The sequence below is a fragment of the Telopea speciosissima genome, chromosome 6 (genome assembly GCF_018873765.1).
Source record: "Telopea speciosissima isolate NSW1024214 ecotype Mountain lineage chromosome 6, Tspe_v1, whole genome shotgun sequence".
Classification (NCBI taxonomy): Eukaryota; Viridiplantae; Streptophyta; class Magnoliopsida; order Proteales; family Proteaceae; genus Telopea; species Telopea speciosissima.
In genome coordinates this window covers 58,289,924-58,315,968 of record NC_057921.1, presented here as the reverse complement: position 1 = coordinate 58,315,968, position 26,045 = coordinate 58,289,924, and the positions used below count along the sequence as shown (strand labels likewise).

The 26,045-nt window shown below is 40.7% G+C and overlaps 1 protein-coding gene across 1 annotated transcript in view; it reads right to left on the bottom strand.

The window, feature by feature from the left end:
* LOC122665164 (chaperone protein dnaJ 13-like) overlaps nucleotides 1-26,045 on the bottom strand; it is a 43,292-nt gene that overhangs the window by 1,906 nt on the left and 15,341 nt on the right. Inside the window, exons 7-11 of the mRNA XM_043861241.1 lie at nucleotides 16,269-16,353; nucleotides 14,479-14,532; nucleotides 12,135-12,215; nucleotides 2,291-2,368; nucleotides 934-1,173 (exon numbers count right to left, since the gene is read on the bottom strand). Coding sequence (XP_043717176.1) covers nucleotides 934-1,173; nucleotides 2,291-2,368; nucleotides 12,135-12,215; nucleotides 14,479-14,532; nucleotides 16,269-16,353 — 538 coding nt within the window. The remainder of the gene's footprint in view (nucleotides 1-933; nucleotides 1,174-2,290; nucleotides 2,369-12,134; nucleotides 12,216-14,478; nucleotides 14,533-16,268; nucleotides 16,354-26,045) is intronic.

Sequence of the window (26,045 nt, the reverse complement as noted above, 5' to 3'; positions counted from 1 at the left end):
CCCTCCCATGGTTTATGAGGGTTGGCATCATATGGTTGGACAGTCCAATCAATCGATATGGGACAGGACAAATCAAATCCATTATACCGGTAGATCAGCAAGTTCACTGTTTATTAGGTCCTCTCTCCTTGCACCAGCTGATCCAGAACAATCTGGATCAGTATTGCCCATGACCAATCCATACTGATATATCCTCCAATAAATGCTCTCTCCTCCATTGATGGAAATGATGATGATGACTGGGATGGCTAATGGGCAAGGTAACAGCAACAATAACGGTGATGGAGAAAACAACTAGAATTGACTCTCATCCCTCCCTCCCCCCCCCCCCCCCAAATTGACCAAACAACCATGGTGGAAACAACTTTCTTTTTCCTTTCCCTTTCCAACTTAAACAAGAGAGAGCTGGAGACCTTTGCTTCATTAACTTTTTCATTGCCATCTCTGCCACACCCTCCACCCCCCCCAAAAAAAAAAATAAATAAATAAAGGATAAATTCTATCCTAAATGTGGGTTAATTCTATTTATCCGTGTTCAATATTAACTGGAAATTCCTCTATTTGGCAAAACAATGAAAACATCCTTGTTTCCAAAAACCTAGAAAAAACAACTTAAAAACATAATTTATACTACATTAAGTACCACATAACTGGAATAAGATATTTCAACTACTTTAGAAATAAGTTGAGTTACAACTGAATATATAATTTACAGTCAATGATAGTGTACTGCTTAAACAAACTCCCATGCATATTCCAGTTAAACGTTCACCATTCATTCTTTGGGAGTTTCCAATTTGTATACTTTTACCCTTCATTCAAGCAACATACAGGGCCAGAAAATAGATTCCAAGCTCAAGTGCTAAACAGTACATGTTCCAACAAAAGCATGCATAGAAAGAGAAGCAAGCAGCGCATGAAATCAAAGGATACCTTCAGCTGTCCAGAATCATTCAGAAGGAAGTTCAGAGGGACTGTTACATCCACAACTTGTGGAGCAAGGTCACCATCCACTTCTCTCAATTCCTTCCTTTTGTTAAAAGCTTTGTGGCTTCCATATATTGCTCTTGTAATAACCAGCCCACCTGTTTCTAATTGCTTATTCTTCTTCCTGTTGGCCACATTCTGTAATAACTGCTGAGCTTTCTCAGCTGCTACCCTTGCCTCCTGGATCTTCAATAGACAAGATAAGTTTATAAGAACAAAAGAGGATTCCAAACATCTTTTACTCATGCTAAGGAGATGCAGGAAACAAACACTCTTAAGTCTTCATGACAATAAGGAATATCTTGCAAGAAATAATGACATCAACCTCACCAATATGGCAATATCTGATGCTCAGAACCAAAACTATGAAATAACTGATAAATCGCATATTAAGTTCTGCATATGATTAGGTCACACTACCCCTAAGCACCAAAAGCCAAATGACCAAGGACTCTGTGTCTAAATGTTAAAAAGTCGACTTTCAAAGCACAACACACATATTCATATCCCCATAGTAGAACATATTTATATAGAAAAGAAGTGATACCAAATGAGAAACACAGGATCCTGTCAACTACATCATATTAACAAGTAATAATAGAGTATATGTTAAAACAAAACCAAAAAAAAAAACTCCCACCTAATAAAATTGAATAGGAATTCTCTCCTCCCAGGTAATCAAGTCAAATTGGCCAATTTGTTGCTAAATTCAAAAAATTGAATAGGAATCCTCTCCTCCCACCTAATAAAAAGCCTTTTTCGAGTATTGAGGAGGCTAAACAAGTCACAACTGTATTTTTTACGTTTTTTTATGAGTGAGTAAAATAATATATTAAGAGGAAACAAGATACAAGGAGAACAAAGGACAATCCACTCAACACAAGCCACCCAATAAGCCTACAGGAAAGCCAATAGCCGCAGCTCAATAAAAAACAACAAAAAAAGAAAGCCAAAAGGGAACCAAAAAAGAAGGTTGGGGGGAGATTGCACCGGGATACCCAAGACGAGGGGATTGCATCACTATTTTACTCATCAGGAAAGAGGGGTGGAGGGGAGAACATCATTACTCTAATGTTACTCTGAAATTTGGATGACAAATTTTACTGCTTCAAATATTAGCAAATTGAATTGAACTTTTGCAAGTGGTATCTAGCCATGTCCTACACAAGCTTCTCATTTACAAACATAAAAGCAGTGTCATTCTGTTCTCCAGATTGGATATAATAACATGGATATAAACCAATATAGCCACCAAACATACATGAACCCCAGTAACTCAAGAAGAGCCATGAACAATACATACCTGTGCTGAAGATGTTTCCATCTTCCCTAGTGCCTTCTGCTTCTCCCGCTTAAGGTAATAAGGTTTAACAACAAATGTCTGTAATCAAAAGAAGGGAAACCGAATTAGCATGCATTTATCAAAAAGGGATTGTCTAGTCTAAGGCAACGAAGGTCAAACATCAAATCAGGCAGAAAACACATTCCCAAGAACATTGCATAACATGAATACAAAGAAGATAATAGCACATTGAAGTACATATTCCTGGAACAAAATATGCAGTCCATGCTATAGAAAGTTGAGTATAAACAATTCTTATAAAGACATGATTATAAGATATTTAAAAATGGGAGAGACTGCAAAAAGCTTCAAAATAACAGACAACGTTGTGACAATGAAAATCAGTATTCCACATGTCTGGAATCGTCTGATGGACATGTTCATGTTGATATATATATATATATATATGCGCTTGACCACATAGTAACTGTAACAGAATTAGTACAAGGAAACAAGCCCCTGCAGGTGAGAAGAAGAAAGAAGGAAGAAGAGAGAAAGAAGAGAAAAAAAGAGGAGAAGAAAAACAACAGCTCCCAATCAGGTTTTGTGTTACCCTTAATCGTGAGCAGCATAGTATACGTATAACATAAAATATCAAGACAATACATGCAGCCCCCTGGACTTATGTGCATTTACGCATAAGCCCTTAAATAATAAAACTTGTTAAATAAACACTCCTACAGTACATAAATCTTAATACTCCCTCTCAAGCTGGAGCATAGCTGTCACCCATGCCCAGCTTGGAACACCCTTGAACAAACATATGCCGAAATAAAGCCTTGGTAAACAAATCTAAGTGGATCAGTAGAGCTAACAAACGGAGTAGAGATAAACAACTGCATCACCGCATCTCGCAAAAAATGGCAATCAACTTCAATATGTTTGGTCTGTTCATGAAATACCGGATTACTAGCAATGTAGATGGCAGCTTGATTATCACAATACATATCAATAGGTTTAGTAACTGAAAATCTAAGCTCCTCAAGTAATGACTTCAACCACATCAACTCAGTTACGGTATGAGTCATGACTCTATACTCATATTCAATACTAAATCTAATTATTGTAGTGTGTTTCTTACTTCTCCAAGTAACAAAGTTACAACCAACAAATGTACAATAACCACTAGTCGACCTTCTATCACCAACAACACCAGCACAGACAGCATCAAAATACCAACACGATCAATATGGTTGTGGAGCCTATAAATAAGACCTTTTCCTAAAGAACCCCAAAGATACCTCAAAATACGACATGTCGCGTCTCAATGAGCCTGCTTGGGTTTCTCCATTAATTGGCTTATAACACAAACAACAAATGATATGTCAAGCCTTGTAACAGTAAGGTAGATGAGTTTACTAACCAACCTTCTAGACTGATGCTTGTCTGCAAACTTCTTATTGTCACAAACTCCAATTTTTTTTATGAGGATCCATAGGGTTATCAACTAGCGTAGAACCTAACATGCTAGTCTCAGATAGAATATCAAGCACATATTTCCTTTGGGATTGACTAATACCCTTCTTGTTGCAAACAACCTTAATACCTATAAGAAATCTTAGAATGCCCAAATCCTTCATCTGAAATAAGTTGTCGTAAATAGGCCTTGACACCTTGAATATCAGATAAATCATTGCCAAAGATGATAATATCAACAAAAACAATCAACACTATCACCTTGGAACCCCTGGCAACAAACAAACACAGAATGATTAGAATAGCATTGCGTGAACCCATAACCAGTAACGACTTCGCTGAATGTATCAAACCAAACTCTTGGTAACTACTTCAGACCATAAATTGCCTTGCACGCAAAGCTTACATACTTCCTGTGCATTCTCCCCTGAGAAACATACCTAGGAGGTTGCTTCATATGAACCTCCACATGTAAATTACCATACAAAAATGCACTTTTTTATGTCAAGCTGAAATAAGGGCCAGTCAAGATTAATGGCCAAAGAGATAAGCACATGAACCAATTAATGTGGGCACTAGGAGAAACAGAAGTCTCAAAGTAATCAATCACATAGGTCTTGAGTATATCCTTTCACAACCAACCAAGCTTTAAGCCACTGGACGGAGCCATAAAAGTTATACTTGACAGAATATACCCAACAACACTTCACAAGCTCTTTACCTGGGGGTAAATCAACTAGATTTCATATCTGGCGACCCAACAAAGCATCTATTTTCACATGCATAGCTGATTTTCACTCAGAATGAGATAACACTTCTTAATCTGTGTTAGGGGTAGAATGGAAAGATAAAGACAAGGCAAAGCCACGAAGGGAAGAAGGAAAATGTAAGATAGAAATATATTGTTCAATAAGATAGCAACCACAGATTTTTTAGTGCAGGAACGAGTACCTTTTTGAAGAGCAACAGGTAGATCAGCAGGTGGAGATGAGGGAGGAGGGTCCCCAAACAATGAAGCCAACTATGGAGGAGAGGTGGTAGAAATTAAGCAGCAGCTGGTGGTGGAGAATCGGAAAGAGGAATCAAAGAAGGAAGGGGAGAATCGACAAGATCAGTTTCCAGGAACGATCTCAAACAATAAAATATGGAGTATTTTCAAAGAAAATAACATTAGCACTGACAAATTGATGTCGAGTGATCAGATCATAACAATACCTTGTTTCAGTGTGAGAATACCCAAGAAAGACACATTTGATAGCCCATGGAAATAATATGTTGTTAACAAAACAGAAATTTATGAATGGCTTGAATGATCAATGTGATCACAAGCACCTTTATTTATAACTTTCAATGAGAGAGGCAGAATTACAAGTCCCTACATAGCCGACAATAAGTAGCTATGGGGAAAAGAGATAAAATACCCAAAATACCCTTATCCGGTTACATAACTCAACACTCTCCCTCAAGTTGGTGCATAGATATCGCACATGCCCAACTTGACTAAACTAGGATGAAATAACTTCCCACTTTGTCCTTTAGTGAAGATATCAGCAAGTTGATCACTGGACTTCACAAACGGGATACAAATCTGCCCACTCTCTAACTTTTCCTTGATGAAGTGTCTGTCAATCTCCACATGCTTGGTACAGTCATGCTGCACTGGATTGTGGGCAATGCTGATCGCTGCTTTGTTGTCACAGTACAACATCATTGGACGATGAACAAAAACACTAATATCTTGGAGTAAACTCTGAAGCCACAATAACTCACATATGCCCTGGGCCATAGCACGTGACAAGATTGCCTCCTACAAATGTGCAATAACCTGAAGTGAATTTCCTGTCAAAGTTACCACCCCAGTCAGCACAAGTGTAAGCCTCGATACAAAGATGATCATGTGGAGATAGGAGAATCCCTTTTCCTAGAGCTGACTTCAAGTAATGAAGAATACGAAGAACAGCAACCATATGAGTAGAGTAAGGATCATGCATGAACTGACTGACAACTTACTGCAAATGCAATGTCCGGTCTGGTGTGGGAGAGATAAATCAATTTTCCCACCAACCGTTGATATCGACCCTTATCATCCGGATCACCATCCTTCTCTTACAGACGAGTAGTAACTTCCAATGGAGTGTCACAAGGATGACATCCTAACAAACCAGTCTCTGAGAGTAGGTCTACAACATACTTCCTTTGGGAGAGAAAAATGCCTTTGGAAGAACAGGCAACTTCAATCCCAAGGAAGTACCTTAGCTGTCCTAGATCTTTTATTTCAAATTCTCGTCCCAAGAAAGTCTTCAGGTGAGAAACTTCATTTGCATCATTACTAGTCACAACTATGTCATCGACATAGACTATAAGAAGAGTGATCTCATCTCCATTTCGCTTGATGAATAGGGTGTATCAGCATTACTCTGTTTGTATCCTACAGAGATCATTGCTTTATGGAACTTACCAAACCAAGACCGAGGAGATTGCTTTAGCCCATATCATGCTCGCTTCAGCCTATAAACCTTCCCATGAGTCTTGTCAGAAGAAAAACCTGGAAGAATCTCCATATAAACTTCCTCTTCCAGCTCTCCATGGAGAAAGGCATTTTTCACATCTAATTAATCCAAATCCCAGCCTAGATGATAGCATATGACAGTAGAATCCGAACAGTATTAAATTTTGCAACTGGGGCAAATGTCTCCTGATAGTCGATCCATAGGTCTGAGTAAAACCCTTAGCCACATGTCTGGCCTTGTATCTATCTACTATCCCGTCCACCTTCTGCTTAACAACAAACACCCATTTACAGCCGACTAGTTTCTTGCCCAGAGGAAGAATCACTAGCTCCTACGTCTCATTTTTGGACAAGGTCTTCATCTCTTCCATCATGGCTGCTTTCCACTTTGGATCTGCAATTGCCTACTACCACTTTTGTGGAATAGAAACAGAGGAAAGAGAAGATCCAAATGTAGGATAGGAAGAAGACAATGAATCATAGGAAACAACATTGGAGATGGGATGTTGGGTACAAGACCTAATGCCTTTACGAACAACAATAGGTAATTCAAGAGAAGGATCCTTACCAGATGGTGAAGCAAGCTCTAGATCAAGTTCTGACGATTGGAAAAGAGGTACAGTAGTGGTGGTAATCTCAACTTGCTCCTTGTGCTTCCAGGTATAGACTTCATCAACAGGGATCTGACTTATAGGTCTACGCTCCCCCTCAAACAGGAACCAAACTAGATGCTGGAGTGGGGGCTGGATGAGATGGCTCCCGCTAAATGGGAACCGGTAGTATAGCAGGCACATCTTCAAATACTGGATCATGCTCCCCCTAAAGAGGTGGTTGAGAATAATAAGCTAGGGACTCATGGAAGATAATGTCCATAGTAACCAGAGTATCCCGAGTAGGAGGATGATAGCACTTGTATCCTTTTTGGGTAGCGAAATAACCCAAAAAAATACATCCAATGCTACGAGGGGCAAACTTGCCATGAGGATCATGGTTGCGAGCATAAAAACACAGCCAATATTTTTAGTAGCACCACAAAGGAAGGACCTTGGAGAATGTCAATAGGAGCACTACCAGCAAGAACACATGTAGGTATACAATTTATGAGGTAGGCAGCGGTAAGGACAGCATCACTCTAGTATTGAGAAGGGACCTGCCGGGCAAACATAATAGCCCGAGCAACCTCCAAAAGATGTCAATTCTTGCGTTCGCCCACACCATTCTAGGCAGGAGTGTCAACACAGTTGGTCTGATGAAGAATCCCATTTTCAGCCAAATATGCTTGGAATTAACCCTCCATGTACTCTCTACCATTGTCACTTCGCAGAATTTGTAGGGTAGCATTGAATTTGGTCTGAACCATACGATGAAAGAGCTGAAAACAGTGAAAACCTCACTCTTGTGCTGCATCATTTACACCCAGGTAGTACGATTATAACAGTCTATAAATGAAACAAACCATCTATGACCAGAAATAAAAACACGACGGGCATGGCGCCACACATCAGTATGAACTAAGCAAAAGGGGAATCACTTCTTTTATTCATAGGGGAATAACTAAAACGAGTCTATTTGGCCAAAACACAGGCCTTACATAAAAACTCGTCCGTTTTACAAGCTTTGACTAACTAAGGAAATAAAAGAGCTAAAGTTCTAAGGGGACGATGACCAAGCCGGCAATGCCAAAGATGGAGGTCAGGGGACGTGGTTGAAAGCAACTAATGGCCTGGAGATGAAGCTGGCGGAAGAGAAGTCTAACCCATGTCGAATAAGTAGAGACCACCATGTACCTTACCCCTACCAATCGTTGTCCCTGTCACCAGATCTTGTATGACATAGTGAGAAGGAAAAAAGGTTACTTTGCAGTTTAAATTTTTTTGTAAGACTACTAATTGAAAGAAAATTAGTAGAAAAGGAGGGAACATACAAAACAGAATTTAATGTAAGGGAAGGAGAGCAGCGAATGAAACCCTTTCCAGAGATAAGAAAAGGGAGCCATTAGCTACTCGAACAGTGTCTTGCTCAGAAGGGGGAGAATACTGGTGAAAAATATGGGAAGAACCAATCATATGGTCAGTAGCACCGGAGTCAATAATCCAAGGACTGGAGACACCCGATGGACAATAACCACTGACAGGAATACCTGAAGCAAAGTGAGAACCAGAATGGGCGGCCAGTGTAGAAGCCGTAGTAGAGGCAACGCAGCGGAAGAGGCCTAGAGCATGAGACGGAAAGCTAGAAGTTCATCCGGAGTGAGACCAATGTCTGTAGAAGGGGCAGCAGCAGCAACAATAGTAGTTTCAGTATGATGAGCCTTGGATTTGGGCTTCCCACGACCACGTTTAGCCTCAAAGTCAGCAAGCTTCCCATGTAATTTCCAGCATTGAGCCTTAGTGTGATAGGGTTTGTTGCAGTGTTCATGCTTGGCAGGCTCTTTAGAGGCAGCATAACCACCATCAATAATGGAAAAAGAAGTAGGGTTGGAAGTAGCTTGCAAGGCAGATCTCTCAACAATAGAAGGAGTCAACATAGCAGCCCGACGAGTCTCCTCTGTATGAACCAAAGCAAAGGACTGCTCTAGGGTAGGAAAAGGAGACCGGCTAAGAACTTGCACTCGAATAGGATCATACCCTACATTCAGACCTGCCAAGAATTCATACACACGGATTTTGTCGACATGTTTTCGATAGGCAGCAATATCAATACCAGTAGAGGACTGAAAATTGGAATAAAGATCCAATTGCTGCCATAAACTTTTGAGGGCAGCATAGTACTGAGATACGAACAGCTCCTTCTGAGTGGTGCCATGAACCTTCTTGCGAATCTCATACACCTGAGCATCAATCCCGACCTGCCCGTAAGTCTCCTTGGCAGCACTCTAGATTTGATGGGCTGTTTCCAGAAGCAAGTAGTTGCTGGAGAGGTCCGGTTGCATAGAGTGGAGCAAATAGGACATGACCATAGCATCATGAGACAGCCACCTGTCTTGTAGAGAACCAGGGTCTGCTGGCATGGTGTTAGTCCCACGAATATGGCCAGTAAGCCCTCGACCAGCAATGGTCAAATATGTAGACCGAGACCACATGAGATAATTAGTGCCATCGAGCTTAATAGGAGCAGCAAGGGGAAGAAAATCTGTCCGGGTCTATCCATCAATCCCAAAAGTTCCAGAAGAAGAATCGGAGCCTCTCATGCTTGCAGCCAACTAAACACTTGAAGCAGTAATGAGTGATGCAGCCAGCCAAGAAAAAAAAATTCTGGAATCGATATGACAGAGCAATCAATCCAAAAATTGAGGGAACCTGATGTTGGCCAAAAACTCAGAACCAGAGGCTGAAATCAAGGTCGAGTGGCCTTCGAGATGGTAGTAAACTCCTCTGAAAAAAGCAGCAACAGCAAGCAGCCCTAACCCAAAAATCGATGTGTCAGGGTTTGAAAGTGGAGATTGATTGGAGTTAGAGGTCTTCAAAAAAAAAATATCGTAGAGGTGGATAGATGCTGATGATGGTTGCAGATGAAGCTCCAACAAGGGAAGATCAACCTACAAAAGGAATAGAGGCTTGATCTTTAAAAACATGGAGAACTCCAATATCGCAGAGAATGGGGCAGCACCTATCGAGTAGAAACAAAGTTAAGGTCATGGAAAAAGGAGGTAGGTTTGAGGGCAGCAACTAGATCATATGATCACCTCATTAGTGCTGCCCTAAGGTGAAGGATGAGAACCAAGAAGAAAGGAGAGAAAAGATCGAGAGAAAGAGAGGGAAGAAAAAACGATGGGACTAGGGAGGGTGGTGGGTTTTGAAAACCTAAATTAGAGAAAAATTTGGCTCTGATACCATGTTAACAAAACATAAATTTATGAATGACTTGAATGATCAATGTGAGGCACCAGGACACCTTTATTTATAACTTTCAATGAGAGAGGCACAATTACAAGTAAGTCCCTACATAGCCGACTATAAGTAGCTATGGGGAAAAACAGATAAAATACCCTTATCCGGTTACATAACTCAACATATGTCAATTCCGGGTAATAAATTATGGACAAAACATGCATAACCAAAAACTAGGGGTGGTAGAGAAAAAAAAAAGATTTTGGAAAATGACAAATATAAGAGAGTGATGTTAAAGAATAGATGAGGGCATTCAACTAATAAGATAACAAGCAATTAAAACAGCATTGCCCTAAAATGTTTATGAACATTCATATGAAAAAGTAAGGAGCGAGCAATCTCCAATAAATGGAGGTATTGAATTTAAATATTTCAATTCTTTCTTGGCATTAATATTAAACCTTCACAGTCTGAGCCCATAGTAAATAGTTTGAAGCATCACTTAACTTGATATCAGTAATTAGGAAATTAATAGAGTCCACAATGGGTTTTGAATCACCCGTGATATTAGAACAGAGATAGTTGCAGCACCAAAAACAATCACAACCGTAGAGAAAGGGCAATAGGGAATAGGCTGAGCACAATCAGAGCACAATGAAATCAGACCACAAGCGCAGGTCAAGATCAATAGGCAAACTAGAACCAGTTGCAGGACAGAAGCCGGACAATAACAAGCCGCAAAGAGAAGACCAAGTAGAAAACCTTAATCGTATCACAATGCTGGTCAAATGTAGGTTTGGATGACAGACCACATCCCCAACAGCAGTACCACAGGACACTAAAAAAGGACAGAATAGAAGAAAATTTATAAATCAAATTCCAACTGTTAGATTTCGAACTGTGGGTATGTTCCAAAAATAAAAACTTAGGAACCCAGATATCTTCCAATCCACAGATCTGATATTAACCAAATTCTGGTCTAAAGTCACTCTTGGAACAAAGAATACCTCTCAAAAACTGAGGCAGGTCTGATGGATCTGCTACAACAGCATCTTCATAACAATCAGGGAAACAGTTAAAACACAAGGTATCGCAGGGGCTGATCTTTATAGGGAAGAACCAGAACTAGATAAGACCTTTAATGCAGCAGTAAAACACTCCACCAGAGCAGCAGATCAGTAGCAAAAAAAAATCTTTCCACGCATAAAAGAAATCTCTTGTTGCAAGTTTCTCATCAAACAAGAGAAGCCATCATGAGCAGTAGAAACAGCAAAAAGTTGCTGCACACCTCCATGAATCCTTGAGGACTCTCAAAACAGCAATGAGGAATGGCAGTGACTGATTTCTATTGCTTTGATACCATGTAACAGCATCAGTACAAGGAAACCAGTCCCTGGGCAGGAGAGAAGAAATGAGATAAAGAAGATAAGAGGAGAAGAAAAACAACAGCTCACAATTGGGTTATGTGTTTCCTTAATAGTGAGAAGCATAGTGTATTTATAACATAAAATATCAAGATACTACAAGCATCCCCCTGGACTTATGTGTATTTACACATAAGCCCCCAAATAATGAAACTTATAACACAAATATCCCTGTGGTACAGAAATCTTAACAGTAACAAGGCAGTATCTAAGGAGAGAACCTCTTTGTTAGTCTTAGAGAGAAAACAAAGATAAACCTAGAAATTACTCTCAGAGATCAAAGATTAAGACTTCATGGGTTCAGTCTTGACACTTTCCAGAATTTAGTTTAATGCTAAGAAGTAACACAACTATGCTAGCTGGAAGTCCTCTTTTACTAAATTCACTCTCTCCATGGTGGGTATGTTTTCTTGTCCTTGGATGCACTCAAACATACAGTTTCTAACTCCAGTTATAGAGGGAAAATTAGTCCAAGAAATTAAGATAAAAGGCTTCATGTTCGTGATTGTTCAATCAGTACATTGAAACACATTCAACAACTCCCTGTGAAAGCTTCTTGAACATGGAATCAACTAAAGGAATAATCACAAATTGGAGAAATAGATGAATGAGATTTCTGCACAAACCTTCAGAAGGAAATAAAGAGATGTCGGGATCATCAATGCTCCAGTGGCAACAACTGCAGTCAACTCCCTAGAAAGCAAGACCTACACACATCCAATAAAGGGTCAGAGTAGATTATTGGAATATTTTCTAATGCATAACTCAATGTGGATGTAGAAAGGCAAAGATCAAATAAAGACTCCAACCTCAAAGAGGGAAAAAAAATACTAAATGGTAGGTTCCATATGCTTACTCTCCACTTGAGTGTGTCAGATGGAGGTATCATTTCTTCAGAATATGGAATTTAGATAATATGAGACAACTAATTTGAAATGTTCCTTTTATTGGAAATAGAAGAATATATGTATCAAATAAAATTCAAATGAATTACATGATTAAAGAAGTTTGGTGTGATAGCAAAGGGGTGGTCCGTCTGCTTCCCTTGCCGGATATGCAACCTTGGCCGTGGATTCTTATTCCTACCCTTACACATATCTCTTCTCATTCCAATGGAATTTTGTTTAAAGCTCTGACTGACAGTAACATTTTACCCTTCTTACATCATTTGCTAATACTGCCACGTGGAAACAATGTTGTTCTGTTTTCCATCAAGATGATGTAATTATGAACTCTTAGTCTATCTATTTGATTTTTATTATCAAAAATAAATAAAAGTTAAATGAGAGAGACAGAGGAGACACAAACTCCACAAGGTCAAAATGACAATAAAAAGAAAACAGAGACAACGAAAGGGGGATATCACATAAGTATGCACACTAAGCTCGACAGACCAATAGAAGGGGGAGGGGAAGAGGGAAGGGGCCGAGAACACCCAGATCATTTTCTCATGACATTGATATGTCGTGCGATCTGTCACCTAAGATTCTGGGACTGAGGTTGGACACTGAGAGCCCTGAAATTCAACTACCATACAGATTGCTGGGGAGTTAAGAGGTTCAAGAGGGTTTGCCTTAAAGGGTTGAGCTTGTTTTCATTTTTCCTCTCTTTTCTTTCCTGAGATCCAGCTCTACACAAAATGAGTTTGTGTGAGCATGTGTATGTGTGTGTGTCCAACCTCATCAACATCCTTGTAATTTGCTCCCAGAATCTCAGGTGACCAAGTTCACTGCATATCAGTATCATCGGTAGCTTCCAGGATTTTAATTATCAGTAGGTATCGTATCGTATATGTATTGGTAGTTATCGATACAATACTTACCGATATGATACTTATTTAAATAAAACATTTGTATAGACCGATACGGGACCGATACAGTCCGATATGGTCCGTATACAGGTAATAAACACCTCCTTTAAACCTGCAAAACAGAAACTATGAGTGAGATAAGTAACTGAGACCAACCGAAGGCCTTGGAAACTTGTTTTTATCTTCGATATGAATTGGAAGACATCATCTGATATGAAAAATGACTCTAATCTTTAGCATTTCAACAAGTTTTGGGGACTTACAGCGTTCAAATCACGGATCGAAACAGATTTGGGCGAAGAAGTGTTAAAGTTGCAGATCTCTTTTTTTTTTTGCCTGCTCAAATCTCTTTTTTTTATCTCTCTTTTATCACTAGATAGGAAAAACGACTTAAATCCTTGCATCAAGCTGATATTTACATATTGCATAATAAGGTGTTTTATGCTTCAAAACTGTATTTATATGTATCATAAGCACATCCATGCATTTTTTTACCATTTCCATGTGTATCTTTAGCATATCTTGCGTCTCTCAGATACAATACGATACGTCTTTTAAAATCACCCTCCGATACAATACCCAATACCGATACTTAAATCCTTGCTTAAAGATAATTCTGGTCAACCACCCACACGGGTTTCTGGTCCGTTCTTTTGTGCTTTCTTCTTTTGTTTACGTAAACTCCAAATTCGTTATGTAATTTCTATCCACTCAGCCTCCAACCTCAGACCACCCTTCTAGTTCCTTCCCAGAACCTGGATAATCAAGTGCATAGCATTTCAGTGTGATCAGTAGCAGAACTAGGAGTCTTATGGTTTCATTTCCTCTCTTCCAGGTGGTTGGGTTTTTATGGTCTGTTCTTTTGTTTTTTACACCCCTCCCCACAGTTCATCTAACCCCCAAGGTCACACTCTAAATTAACCACCCCTTACCGTCAACCCTCGTCTCACAGAAGATGCTTCTCCAAAATTTGTGCGATATTTCAAAATATTTTCTTAACGGCAAAGAGGAGAATCAGAGCTATAACAAGGCTAAAAACACTGATGAAAAGAATTTTACATACAACTTTACATCCATGAATTATATATTGAAAAAAACCACTAACTGAACATGTATGATCATTGAAGCTCACACAACTAAAAATATGAGAGACAGCTTACAGGAATAATTAGCTTTTGTCCCCCACGATGGAACTCGAATTTCCAAAAGATTCCCTATTTTAACAAAACGAAGGAGATATGTTATACAGAAATTCCATAGGGCAAAGGTTGTACCATCTACAGGGCAATCAAAGGAAAAGGACAAGTAGCAGCTGAAGGAACAGTTATGTAAAAATTCTATTACAGTTACAGAGTATGTAAAGAAAAAAAGGATCTCCTCAACAGTACAGAAAGAGAAAAGGATAAGGAGATACAATGTCATTTAAAAATAGCATGAAACCAGTTTGAATATAGTATGGAATGTCACTATAAGGAGACATAAATTAGATAAATATTGACTTCCAGTTCCTTCTTAGCAAGGTCTATGAGAGAGACCTACCAGCACATGCCTAGCAACATTAAAAAATCATTATTACCAACAGAATACAGATCCCATAAAACCCATGGAGAAACACTAGATGTATGAAAATATGAGACCAAGAATATTAGTCGCCAATCAATGGTGTGTTGCATGACATGTTAAATTGTTAACCTTTTGTGTTATAAGGATCTTTCAAGTTGCTAAAATGCTCATGTGAATCTATATACGGACACTTCTTGATGCTAAACAAGTTGGCAGCAAGTTCAGCTGCCTAGAATAGTTTTTAAGCTAACAGAAGATTAGGGTAGTGGGGAAGTTGGGTATTGGGATGGGTTGCTAAGAAAACTCTGAGATTAGACCAATCACAGGAACATCAAAACCAAACTTCTCACAACATATTGTCGAGGCGTTCACTTAGTTGATGCCATGGTGATGCCTAGGCCACAAAGCATGCCTTGATGCCTAAGGCAACCAGTGCCTTATGTTTCAAGGTGCCCATACCTTGATGAAGCAAATATACCAGTATATGGAAAACATGCTTGGGATATGGAAAAATACACGGAATATGGCAAGTATACATATAACGCTCCCCTTGGGTGCCTTGTATAGAAAAAAACATGTGAACCTAAAACGATGCAGGAAACGAATGGAAGCGACGGAATACAGGACATCATATCCCCAATACCTTGGCCTTGCCTAAGGATCACCTAGGCACCATGGCGCCTTAGGCTTTCCTCGGTGCCACACTGCCATGGGCCCATGACAAACTATGTTTAACAAAGGCAAGCACATATGTCATGGTTTTCTAGATTACTTCCCAAGCCTGCAAACAGGATTTGTGGGGCTCAACTTCACCAAAAGCATTTAGAAACCAATTTCTTAGATGTATATTAATTATCCTTAGATTTATGGCTTCCAGATCTTCAATAATTTCATTAAGAATTTAAAGCTCAGCTCAAGAAGCCAACCTCAAGAAAGGTCAAAGATAACTCCAGAAATTGATTTCTCCAAACACATGATTTTTCATTCAATTAAACACAACCATTAGTGATATCTCCATCACATAATTAGTGTAAAATACACATCACTATCTAATTAAACTCAATCTACATGACTAATGATCAATGATCATTGCTTGAAATAACTTGGATCATTCATAAAGTTGCCAGTGAGATAAGAACTTGCATCATCCTTCTACATGCGTGTAGCATCAAATGTATAGATGATGGAATTATATATCCAAATTATTACAGACAGATCACTTTTTGAACTTCAGAGGTTATCAACCTCCCAACACAAAAGACAACAGAAGGAAACAGCACCAGCTACAGAATACTTGGTTTAATGAGCAACATAAACTTGAAAAACAAAAGCATCAATCAGTAATAAATTGAAAGCATGCTTCCTCTCCAAGCATATCTGCAATTACCTGAATTCCTATGGAATAAAGCATCCGAACAGCACTGAAGTCAGATATTTTCCTTCCACCCCCAACTTCCAACTCTAAAGCAGTGCTGCAAAATTGATACTGATGTCACAAAACTAAACGAGGAAATACTAAAACAAATATTACAAGAGCAACACTAAATGATAAAATACTTCAATGAATATTACAAGAGTGCCACATCATTATTCTTTACAACACTCACTGTAGTATTTCCTGCTTTATCATGTATCCAATTTAAATGACAAGAAACATCTATAACAGTGACAAATGATGACATTAGAGAATTCACCGGAAAATATAATAGCAATTACTAGATCCAAGGTACTAAAACTCGGGTCTCGGGACCAACTCGGCTCTTGGAAAAACCGAGACGAGTCGAGATCTCGACCGCCGAGTTGGTGCATTTTTTTTTTCCAACTCGAAGCCTCAACTTTGGGTCAACCCGAGATCCGAGATCTCGCCAAGATCTCACCGAGATATGTCGAGTTTTGTCCAGTTAGGTAAGGTATTTAAGTGGTAGGTGGGTTAAAATAATGGGTCGAAACCGAGAACCAAACCGAGATCTCACAAAGATCTCGCCGAGATATTGCACTTTTGAGACTCGCAGGCAGTCTCGTCTCGGCTTTTCCAAAAACCGAGAAACTCGGCGAGATCTCACCAAAGTTCTCAAACTATGACTAGATCACTATACTACCAACAGAATATGATGAGTGAAGTGTGCCCCAATAGTAAATGACTTGAACATGCAAACAAGATGGGTAGGAAGGATAATCCCCTTTTTTTTTTTTTTTTTTTTTTTTTTTTTGGGGGGGGAGAGGTTGAAGGGTGATAAATTACACCTAGGAACATCATGTTTGGGGAACTATGATCAGGGTCCTTTCAGGTTGTAAAAATTAAGATTAGTGCCCCTTGAGGAAAAAAAAAAGTGTTAGAAAAAACTAACAAGAAATGAGATTTACCACATTAACCCTCTCTCTATCCTTGGGATCCAAGAGGGCTTCTCCCTAATCAATCATCCTGACAACCAATGGAGAAGGGGTTGGTCAGTCATTCTAGTGAATTAGTGGACTTGACATTACTAATTCTTCTATCCATCCAGAATGCCAAAGATTTATGTCATTTTTCAGTGACTTCATTATATAATCCCATCCATCACAGACATGAACTCCTAGTGTTATGCCGTCTTGGAAGTTAGAGAGACAGATAGTAGTCAATAGGAGGGAGGGAAGTCGATTCAGAGAAAGGGAAGGGGTGTCGATTCAAAGAAAGGGCCAGATTGAGAAAGCCCATGCCTTTTATCTTTGGGGTCTGGGGGTGTGTGTGAGAGAGAGAGAAAGAGATGGGGCAGAGCATTGTTTTTCACTAGGGAGATCAATGAGGCATCTCTTCGCCCCTTTAAAAATTTCCTTTTTTTGCCAAGCTTAAGCTTCAAGCTCAACATTGCTTCCTTTTTAGTCTTTATCCTGAAATTGTTTTTCAAATTTAAGCATTTCAAAAAATATTCAGAAATATCAAGCTCAAGTCCTCCACTTATTCGTGCATGTCTTCACAATTGGCAGGGGAATGAAGTCTTGGATATCTCCATCCAAGGGCAATGGGTAGTGGCAATCCGAGTTTGAATATTCATAACATGGACTGATGTGAAAGATCAAAAGATTCAGATCGGATTTTATTAGTATAGAAATTCCAAAGAAAAAAGGTTGAGAATCCGTTTGAGTCATTGTTCAAAATCTAAAGCTTCAAAATGGAAATTATCTGAAGCTTTTGTTTATGATTCTCAACTGCTGCTCATATCCTGCAATTCTATCCATAGTTGTCAATGCATCTAGGCAACCCATGGCATTGGAGGGGGCCTGGGCGCAAGGTGAGGCACCTGGACACCTAGGTGACACAACTATGATTCTACCAAATAGCTACTTAAAGAACAAAGTTAACCAAATCATGCTGGACAAATAAGAGGAGAAGACTAATCATTTCTGGAGGAAGAAGTCCCAACAGAGTTCCCTAGCTCTCACGTTACACGATCTAATGGATCTAATTGTAAGGACTCATTTTGGTAGGGACAAATAGTCATATTTTAATGTTTTTGGTAGTCAAAGTGAGCAGACCTAATAACTTAGACTAACATTTTCCTAAGAAAGGAGTCCCAATCATAATTTTTTAACTTGACAGACCCTGATCATTGTTTCCCCAAACATGAGGGACCATGGGCTATTCACACACACCCCCCCCTCTTTTTATATGTCAAAGACTTTTATCAAAAGGCCCACTCTTCCATAAAACGACTGAAAAGTGAAAAGAATAATCCTGCTGATCCAATACCAAGTCTTGTCTCAATCTTTAATGTGGAATTCCGTGAATACTAGCTTGATCTGTGTGATCATAGCCCAGCCTTTATTTATAATATTGAAATCATATGACAAAACTACAACTAAGCAATCTGGGACTAAAACCCACATACAAGAATACCCCCACGGACAGATTTACCCTTGGACCCATATTACAACACTCCCCCTCAAGTTGGTGCATACATATCAAACATGCCCAACTTGCTAATAATAGGAAAAAACAATTTTGTATTGATTCCTTTGGTGAGGATATCAGCCAACTGTTCACTAAACTGAATAAATGGAATACAAATAATTCCTTGTTCCAGCTTCTCTTTGATGAAGTGCCGGTCAATCATGTTTGGTCCGATCATGTTGGACCGGGTTGTGAGCAATGTTGATTGCTGACTTGCTATCACAGTAGAGTCACATAGGAAGATCAGCACTTATCCCCAAATCTTGAAGGAGCCCTTTGAGCCAAAGAAGCTCACAAATACCCTGTGTCATAGCTCGAAATTCAGCTTCAGCACTAGATCGAACCACAACAGCTTGTTTTTTGCTCCTCCAAGTAGTTAGGTTACCTCCAACAAATATGCAATATCCAGATGTGGACTTCCTATCATCAGGACTGCCAGCCAAATCTGCATCAGTGTAAACTTCTATCCGGAGATGGCTGTGTGGAGAGAACAATACTCCTTTCCCCGGAGTTGACTTGAGGTAACAGAATTCTGTATGTTGCTTCCAAGTAAGAAGAGTGAGGATCATGCATGTATTGGTTGACAAGGCTTACAGCAAATGTGATGTCTGGCCGGGTATGTGAGAGGTAAATCAATCGACCCACTAATCTCTGATAGCTGCCTTTGTCCACTGGCTCACCTTCCTTACTCTTCAAATGTGTGTTGGGCTCCAGCGGGGTATCTGCTAGTTTACACCCAAGCATCCATGTTTCTTTCAATAAATCCAAGGTATATTTCCTTTGAGAGAGAGATACGCCCTTAGCTGAATAGGCAACCTCAATCCCTAGGAAGTACCTCAATTTGCCCAAATCTTTGACTTCAAACTCCGTGCTCAAATAAGCTTTCAGCTTCTGAATCTCAGGTGCATCACTGCCTGTAATTACCATGTCATCAACATAGACAATCAAAAGGGTAACTTGTTGTCCCACTCTCTTAACAAACAATGTGTGGTCTGCATTACTCTGCTTATACCCATATGCGATCATAGCCTTCTGGAATCGGCCAAACCAAGCCCTTGGGGACTGCTTCACACCATACAGAGCCTTCTTTAACTTGCACACTTTCCCCCGAGTCCCTGAAGAGGTAAAACATGGGGGTACCTCCATGTAGACATCTTCTTCCAAGTCTCCATGTAGGAAGGCATTCTTCACATCGAGTTGTTGGAGTTCCCATCCTTGATTTACAGCACAAGAAATGATGACCTGTACAGTATTCATCTTTGCTACAGGAGCAAAAGTCTCTTGATAATCGATTCCTTGGTTTTGAGTGAAACCTTTGGTGACCAATTTCGCCTTGTATCTCTCCACAGAACCATCAGCCTTGTGCTTCACAACAAAGACCCATTTACAACCAATAGGCCTCTTCCCATGTGAAGAACTTACCAAATCCCAGGTCTGATTTTTCGCAAGGGCAAGCATTTCTTCATTCATTGCCTCCTTCCATTTTGGTTCGGCTATTGCTTCCTGCCAAGTGTTAGGTATAGAGACAAAGGACAAAGAGGATATGAAAGCATGAAAGGCAGGAGTTAGAAAGTTGTAGGACACAAAGTTTGAGATAGGATGCTAAGTGCAACTTCTTTTTTGTTTGCGAACAGCAATGGGTAAATCAAGACTAGGATCAAGAGCGGGCTTACCCGAAGTATGACTAGGAGCAAGATTTGGAGTAGGAACAGATGTTGATTGCGTAGGTGGTGCAGCAGTGGTGGTTTCTTTCTCTCTTCTTCTTTTTCTTCTTCGTCATTCTGCCCTAAAACCACCCATCACCAGCCCCTCCACCACTTCCGCCAGCCACAAACCACCCCTCCACCACTTCCGCCACCTACAGCCAGCCCCTTCACCACTTCCGCCAGCCAACACCAGCCACCGCCAACCCTCCACCGCCTCCGCCAGCTACTGCCGACCCTCCCCCTTCCTCCCGCCACCTCCGCAGGTCCCTCCCTCCTTTTTCCGCCACCTCTACACACCTGGGGGCCTTCCACCTTGTTCGAATTTTTTTTCATCCCTTGGTGGGAGTTCGTTTTTTCCCCTATACATGTTCTGATTTTTTTTGGGGATTTGTCTCTGCCAATTTTTCTCCAACCACCATACCTAACGACTCCGAGATCACGACTGCTTCGACTGGTTCTGAAGATTCCAACCAGCGGGACTTTGTTCCCTTTCCGGTGAATCCCATAAAGTTGAATGGAAACAATTATCTTCTGTGGTCTCGTTCCTGTTTTTTTGCTATTGGTTCCCGTGGGCTCTCTGGTTATATCACGAGCACTAAGGACAGCCCTATAGAGGCTGGATCGGCTCAGGATCGATGGATGAATTTCAATTTTTTGGTGATGTCCTATTTGGTTAATTCCATGGACCAGACCATTGCTGGTCGTTATCTGCTCCTTGACACCGCTGCAAAAATTTGGAAGACGGCTCATGACACATACTCTCAGGTTGGGAATGCAGCCCAATGCTATGAACTCTGTCAGAAGCTCCATACTACCAAGCAGCTAGAGTTGTCTCTGTCCCAATATTACAATACCATGTGCACACTCTGGCAGGAATTGGATTTTTTGGGCACATTTACGGCTACCACAGATGTTGACGCTATAGCCTTCAGAAAGTGGGAGGATGGTTTACGGCTGTTTGATTTTTTTGCCGGCCTAAACATTGAATTTGATAATATCAGGTCCAATATTTTGAATCGGGATCCTCTTCCCTCTTTGGAGCAGGCCTACGCCATACTTTTGGCTGAGGACACGAGGCGCACTGCCATGGTTCATCCTGTCACTCAGGAACGATCAGCCCTTGTTTTTGGTTCCCAATCTTCCCGTGGAAATTCCTCTCGTCCTCCTTCTACTGATCGGCCAACTAGTGATCGCCCGCCTATTAAATGCGATCATTGTGGGAAGGATTGGCACACCAAGGACCGATGTTGGAAGCTTCATGGTCGTCCTACGGATACTCGTGGGCGTGGAAAGGGGGGTTCCAATCGGCCCAGTTCCTCTCGAGCTAATCAAGCTGCTACAGAAGATCCATCTAAACAGTCTCTTTCCTCTGTGATGGCTGAGTTGCAAAATCTACGGGATATGATGAATCGCTTGGACACATCTTCTTCGGCATTTGTATCTCCTTCCATGGCGGCTTCGGCTTTGGCTTTGTCTCTACCTGCTCCTTCTAATGCACCTTCTTCCCCAGGTATTTCTTTTGGTGGGAATTGCACCTCGGTCATGCCTGACTCTTGGATTATTGACTCAGGGGCAACCGACCATATGACAGGTTCTTCCTCTGTTTTTACCACATATAATCCTCTTTCAGGCCAGTCAAAGGTTCGGGTTGCTGATGGGTCTCTTTCTTCTATTTCTGAGAAGGGATCCGTTCAGTGCACCTCCTCTCTCACTCTTTCCTCTGTTTTACATGTTCCTAAGTTTACTACTAACTTGCTGTCTATTAGTAGCCTAACTAAGGATTTAACCTGCACAGTAATATTTTTTCGAACTCATTGTTTATTTCAGGATTTGGAAACAGACAGTATGATTGCATGTGGTAAGGTGGTTGGTGGTCTGTACGTGCTTGAAAGTTCCCGGACAACATTGACATCATAGCCGGCATCTTCTACTTTTGATTTTGCATTGCTTGAGTTGAATAATTGGCATCGTCGTCTGGGCCATCCCTCGATTGGGGTTTTATCTGCTTTATTTCCTAGTCTGGTGAAACAATGTAATAAACACAATTTTTCTTGTGATGCTTGCACTTTGGCAAAGCAAACTTGGAGTATTTTTTCTATTTCAGATAACAGAAGTTTGAGTCCTTTTGGGTTAATTCATTTTGATGTTTGGGGCCCTGCCAGTTGTGTTTCTACCTCTGGGTTTAGATGGTTTGTCACATTTATCGATTGTTTTAGCCAGACGACTTGGGTAATATTTGATGCATAGCAAGAGTGATATGTTCAATTGTTTTATGTTATTCCACAAAATGGTCCAAACGCAGTTTGATGCCAAGGTGAAGATTCTTCGCTCAGATAATGGCAAGGAATATATGGATGGTGCTTTCCGTTCCTATTTGGACAGTCATGGGATCATACACCAGACTTCTTGTGTTGACACTCCCGCTCAAAATGGAGTGGTTGAACGCAAGAACAGACATCTACTGGAGGTAGCTCGTTCCCTTATGTTCACCATGTCTGTCCCTCCTCGTTTCTGGGGTGATGCGGTGCTTACAGCTACTTACCTCATCAATCGACTTCCATCTCGTGTCTTGGATGGCCGCTGTCCCTTGGATATGTTGGTTGGCAAATCCACCTTTGTGGTGCCCCCAAGAGTGTTTGGCTGTTTTGTGTTTGTACGAAATCACCACGTCCATGGTAAGCTTGATCCCAGAGGATTACGGTACATTTTTCTTGGTTACTCATTGACTCAGAAGGGCTATAAATGCTACCATCCTCCTACCAGAAAGGTGTTGGTCACCATGGATGTTGTCTTTCAGAAGTCGGAGGTTTACTTTCCACCGCCGGTACCTCTGCAGGGGGAGACTCAAAGTAATGAAGAGGTCCCGCTGATTGCTCCTTTAGATGTTGAGATACCAACCATTGAAGATGTTTCTATTGAACTAGAGGATGGAGTTACAAGTCAAGAACAGGAAGTGGGACAGATTGAGCGCAGGGGGAAAGACTTGTGAAGCAGAAATACACTCGGGGAACTGATTTTCCTACAGATGGTCCTCGGTACAAAGAGACAGATTTACCCTTGGACCCATATTACAACATTTAGGAATACATAGAGAACCAAGGATGCTTTCAAATGGGAAGGAAGTCTCAAGGTAGCTCAAGCTACTTGCAAGTATAAAGGAAATTCTTTTTTTTTTTCCCCTTGGGTACAAAGTGAAAAAGAATTTCAAGTTCTCCCGCACTCTCGCCTGGAGGCTGCAACTCCACTTTCCAACAGGAAGTCAAAACCCCTATAGACAACAACAACAAACTCAGTTTTATCCCAACTTAATGGGGTCGGCTGCATGGATCCAAACAAAGCAAAATAGGGAAAACTGAGGTCTAATCAGAGAAGGGGAAAAGAGGGATGGGAAATGAAAGATGGATGTAAGAGGAATGAGGCACAGCCCGGCACGTTAGGAGAATCTCAGCTACATGAGGCCTGGTACATGAATCCTTGCCCTCGAGTAGGCTCTATCCGAGATCATACTTGGGACAAGACATAGAATATGCAAGTCCTTCCTCACAACTTTTCCTATGGTCATTTTAGGCCTGCCCCTAGTTCTTTTAACTCCTTCAATCAGGATCATATCACTCCTCCTATATATAAAGGTGAATTCATGAACGAGCCTATAAACCTGAATGCAACTGGCGACTCCCATATAAAACCTAAGCCTACAACTCTTTCCTACAAATACCTCAGCCTCTATAGGAACTTGAAACCCAAACAGCAGCAGAAAAATTAATGTTTTCAATCTAACTAATGAATGAACAGAAAGATCTCCACCAGCGAGCAGGCATCCAACGAGCGGATAAGAAGCCAAAATCAATCCAATTTTCATAAACCACAGGTTGGAGTGTGGGCCCTATGTTGAGTAAGGGGAGTCGATCCATCCGTATATTGCGGGAATAAGCCGTTTGCAACCACAAACTTCTATCTAACTGTTCCAAAACTACTTGTATCGGTCCCAGGTTTTCCTAGCGGGCAGGAGTCACCTCGCTTGTAGGGCCCTTGCCTTTCTCTCTCTGCCAAATCAAGAGTGTTTCAGTCTCAAGGTCTACTTTCAGCAAATGTCTTCTACCTTCAAACTTTCCCGTTTTCGTGAAGCCTTGATGCATGGGCATATGAAACTGTCCAACCAAAAATAGTTTCATGGCGGCCCTCTCTGGCATTTCCGTCATGGATATGAGAGTAGCCAGAGCGCAAACACACAATACACAAGGAGGCAGCATTTTCCCATTGATAGATAGCCTTTCCCCTAAGACTCTGAGAGGGACCAATTCACGATGTTAGAAGTTTTTTGACTGAATGATAGAAAGCCCCAAAAATTCTGTTGCCAAACGAAAAGAACTCTTTTTAATGAAATCTGATGCAGAGCTGGTAAGCTCCAAGTCATTGGAAGAAATGAGTTTGGCAGCAACTGCTGGAGTATTTATGAGGACAGTGTCAGCTCATGAGTCCCCATTAAGAAATACTAGAATACTCAGATTGTCTGATCAGAACCAATTTGACAGAGTAAAGAGATAAATATATTACAAGTACCATATGGTAACTAAGGTTAAATAGTACTGAATAAAAGTTATCACAAGATAGATGCAACCATCTCTCCAACAGTTTTAAAGCAGCATGGAAAACATTCACCATGAATTCACAGATTGTTTAGATACTGAATTTTCAACCATAATATAATCTCTCTCTCTCTCTCTCTCCAACTCAAGCAAAAGGGCTTCATAGAAGGTCCCAAAGAGTTTCCTCGAAAGGCCCGATTCCAGGAGTGGAGACAACGGTGTTTGCTTCAGCTACTGCAGCTTCCTCTTCTTCTTCTTCTCTTCACCACTTAGAGTGACGCCAACAGCGGCTGCTGCTGCAATCTTCAACAGTGGCGGCAGTGGCTGCTGCTTCTTCTTCCTCTCTTGTTTTTTTTTTTACTTTTTCCCCCTTCCTTCCTTTTTTCTCCATGTATTTTCAACTTTTCCTCAATTTTCCCCTGGATTTTGAGTTTAGGCACATTGACAACCAGTAGCCTTGTCTCTAAAGGGTGTCATGTCACCTAGACAGGGCATAGGCAATACCTTGACAGCTATAGTATATATGTGAATACAATGACTATTATATAGGGAAGGAAGTAGTGCAATGGCTGTTCCACAGTTGTCGATAATATAGATGGGGTTCAACTAAGAACCACTCTACGGTAGGATCGATGATAGGTTGCAGCAGAACATCAAATTAGATACAAAATCAAAATTAGTAACTTAGTAAAGAAGAACCAAATCAGCCAGCAGAAGGCCACCAAACTTAGGTCGAGTGGAGATGATGTTGAACAGGTTCTATGCTCCAAAATTCAGCCAGTTCTGATGGCTGAAGACAGAGATATGAAGGGGGCTCGAAAATAGAAACTTAGTCCTCAAAATAGAAGGTTGTACAGTACCTCACAAACCAACAGCAATCTGGGCTCCAAACAGGGATCGAGTATAGGCCCTGGTATAGCAGTGACCAGCCCTCAAAATCTCAG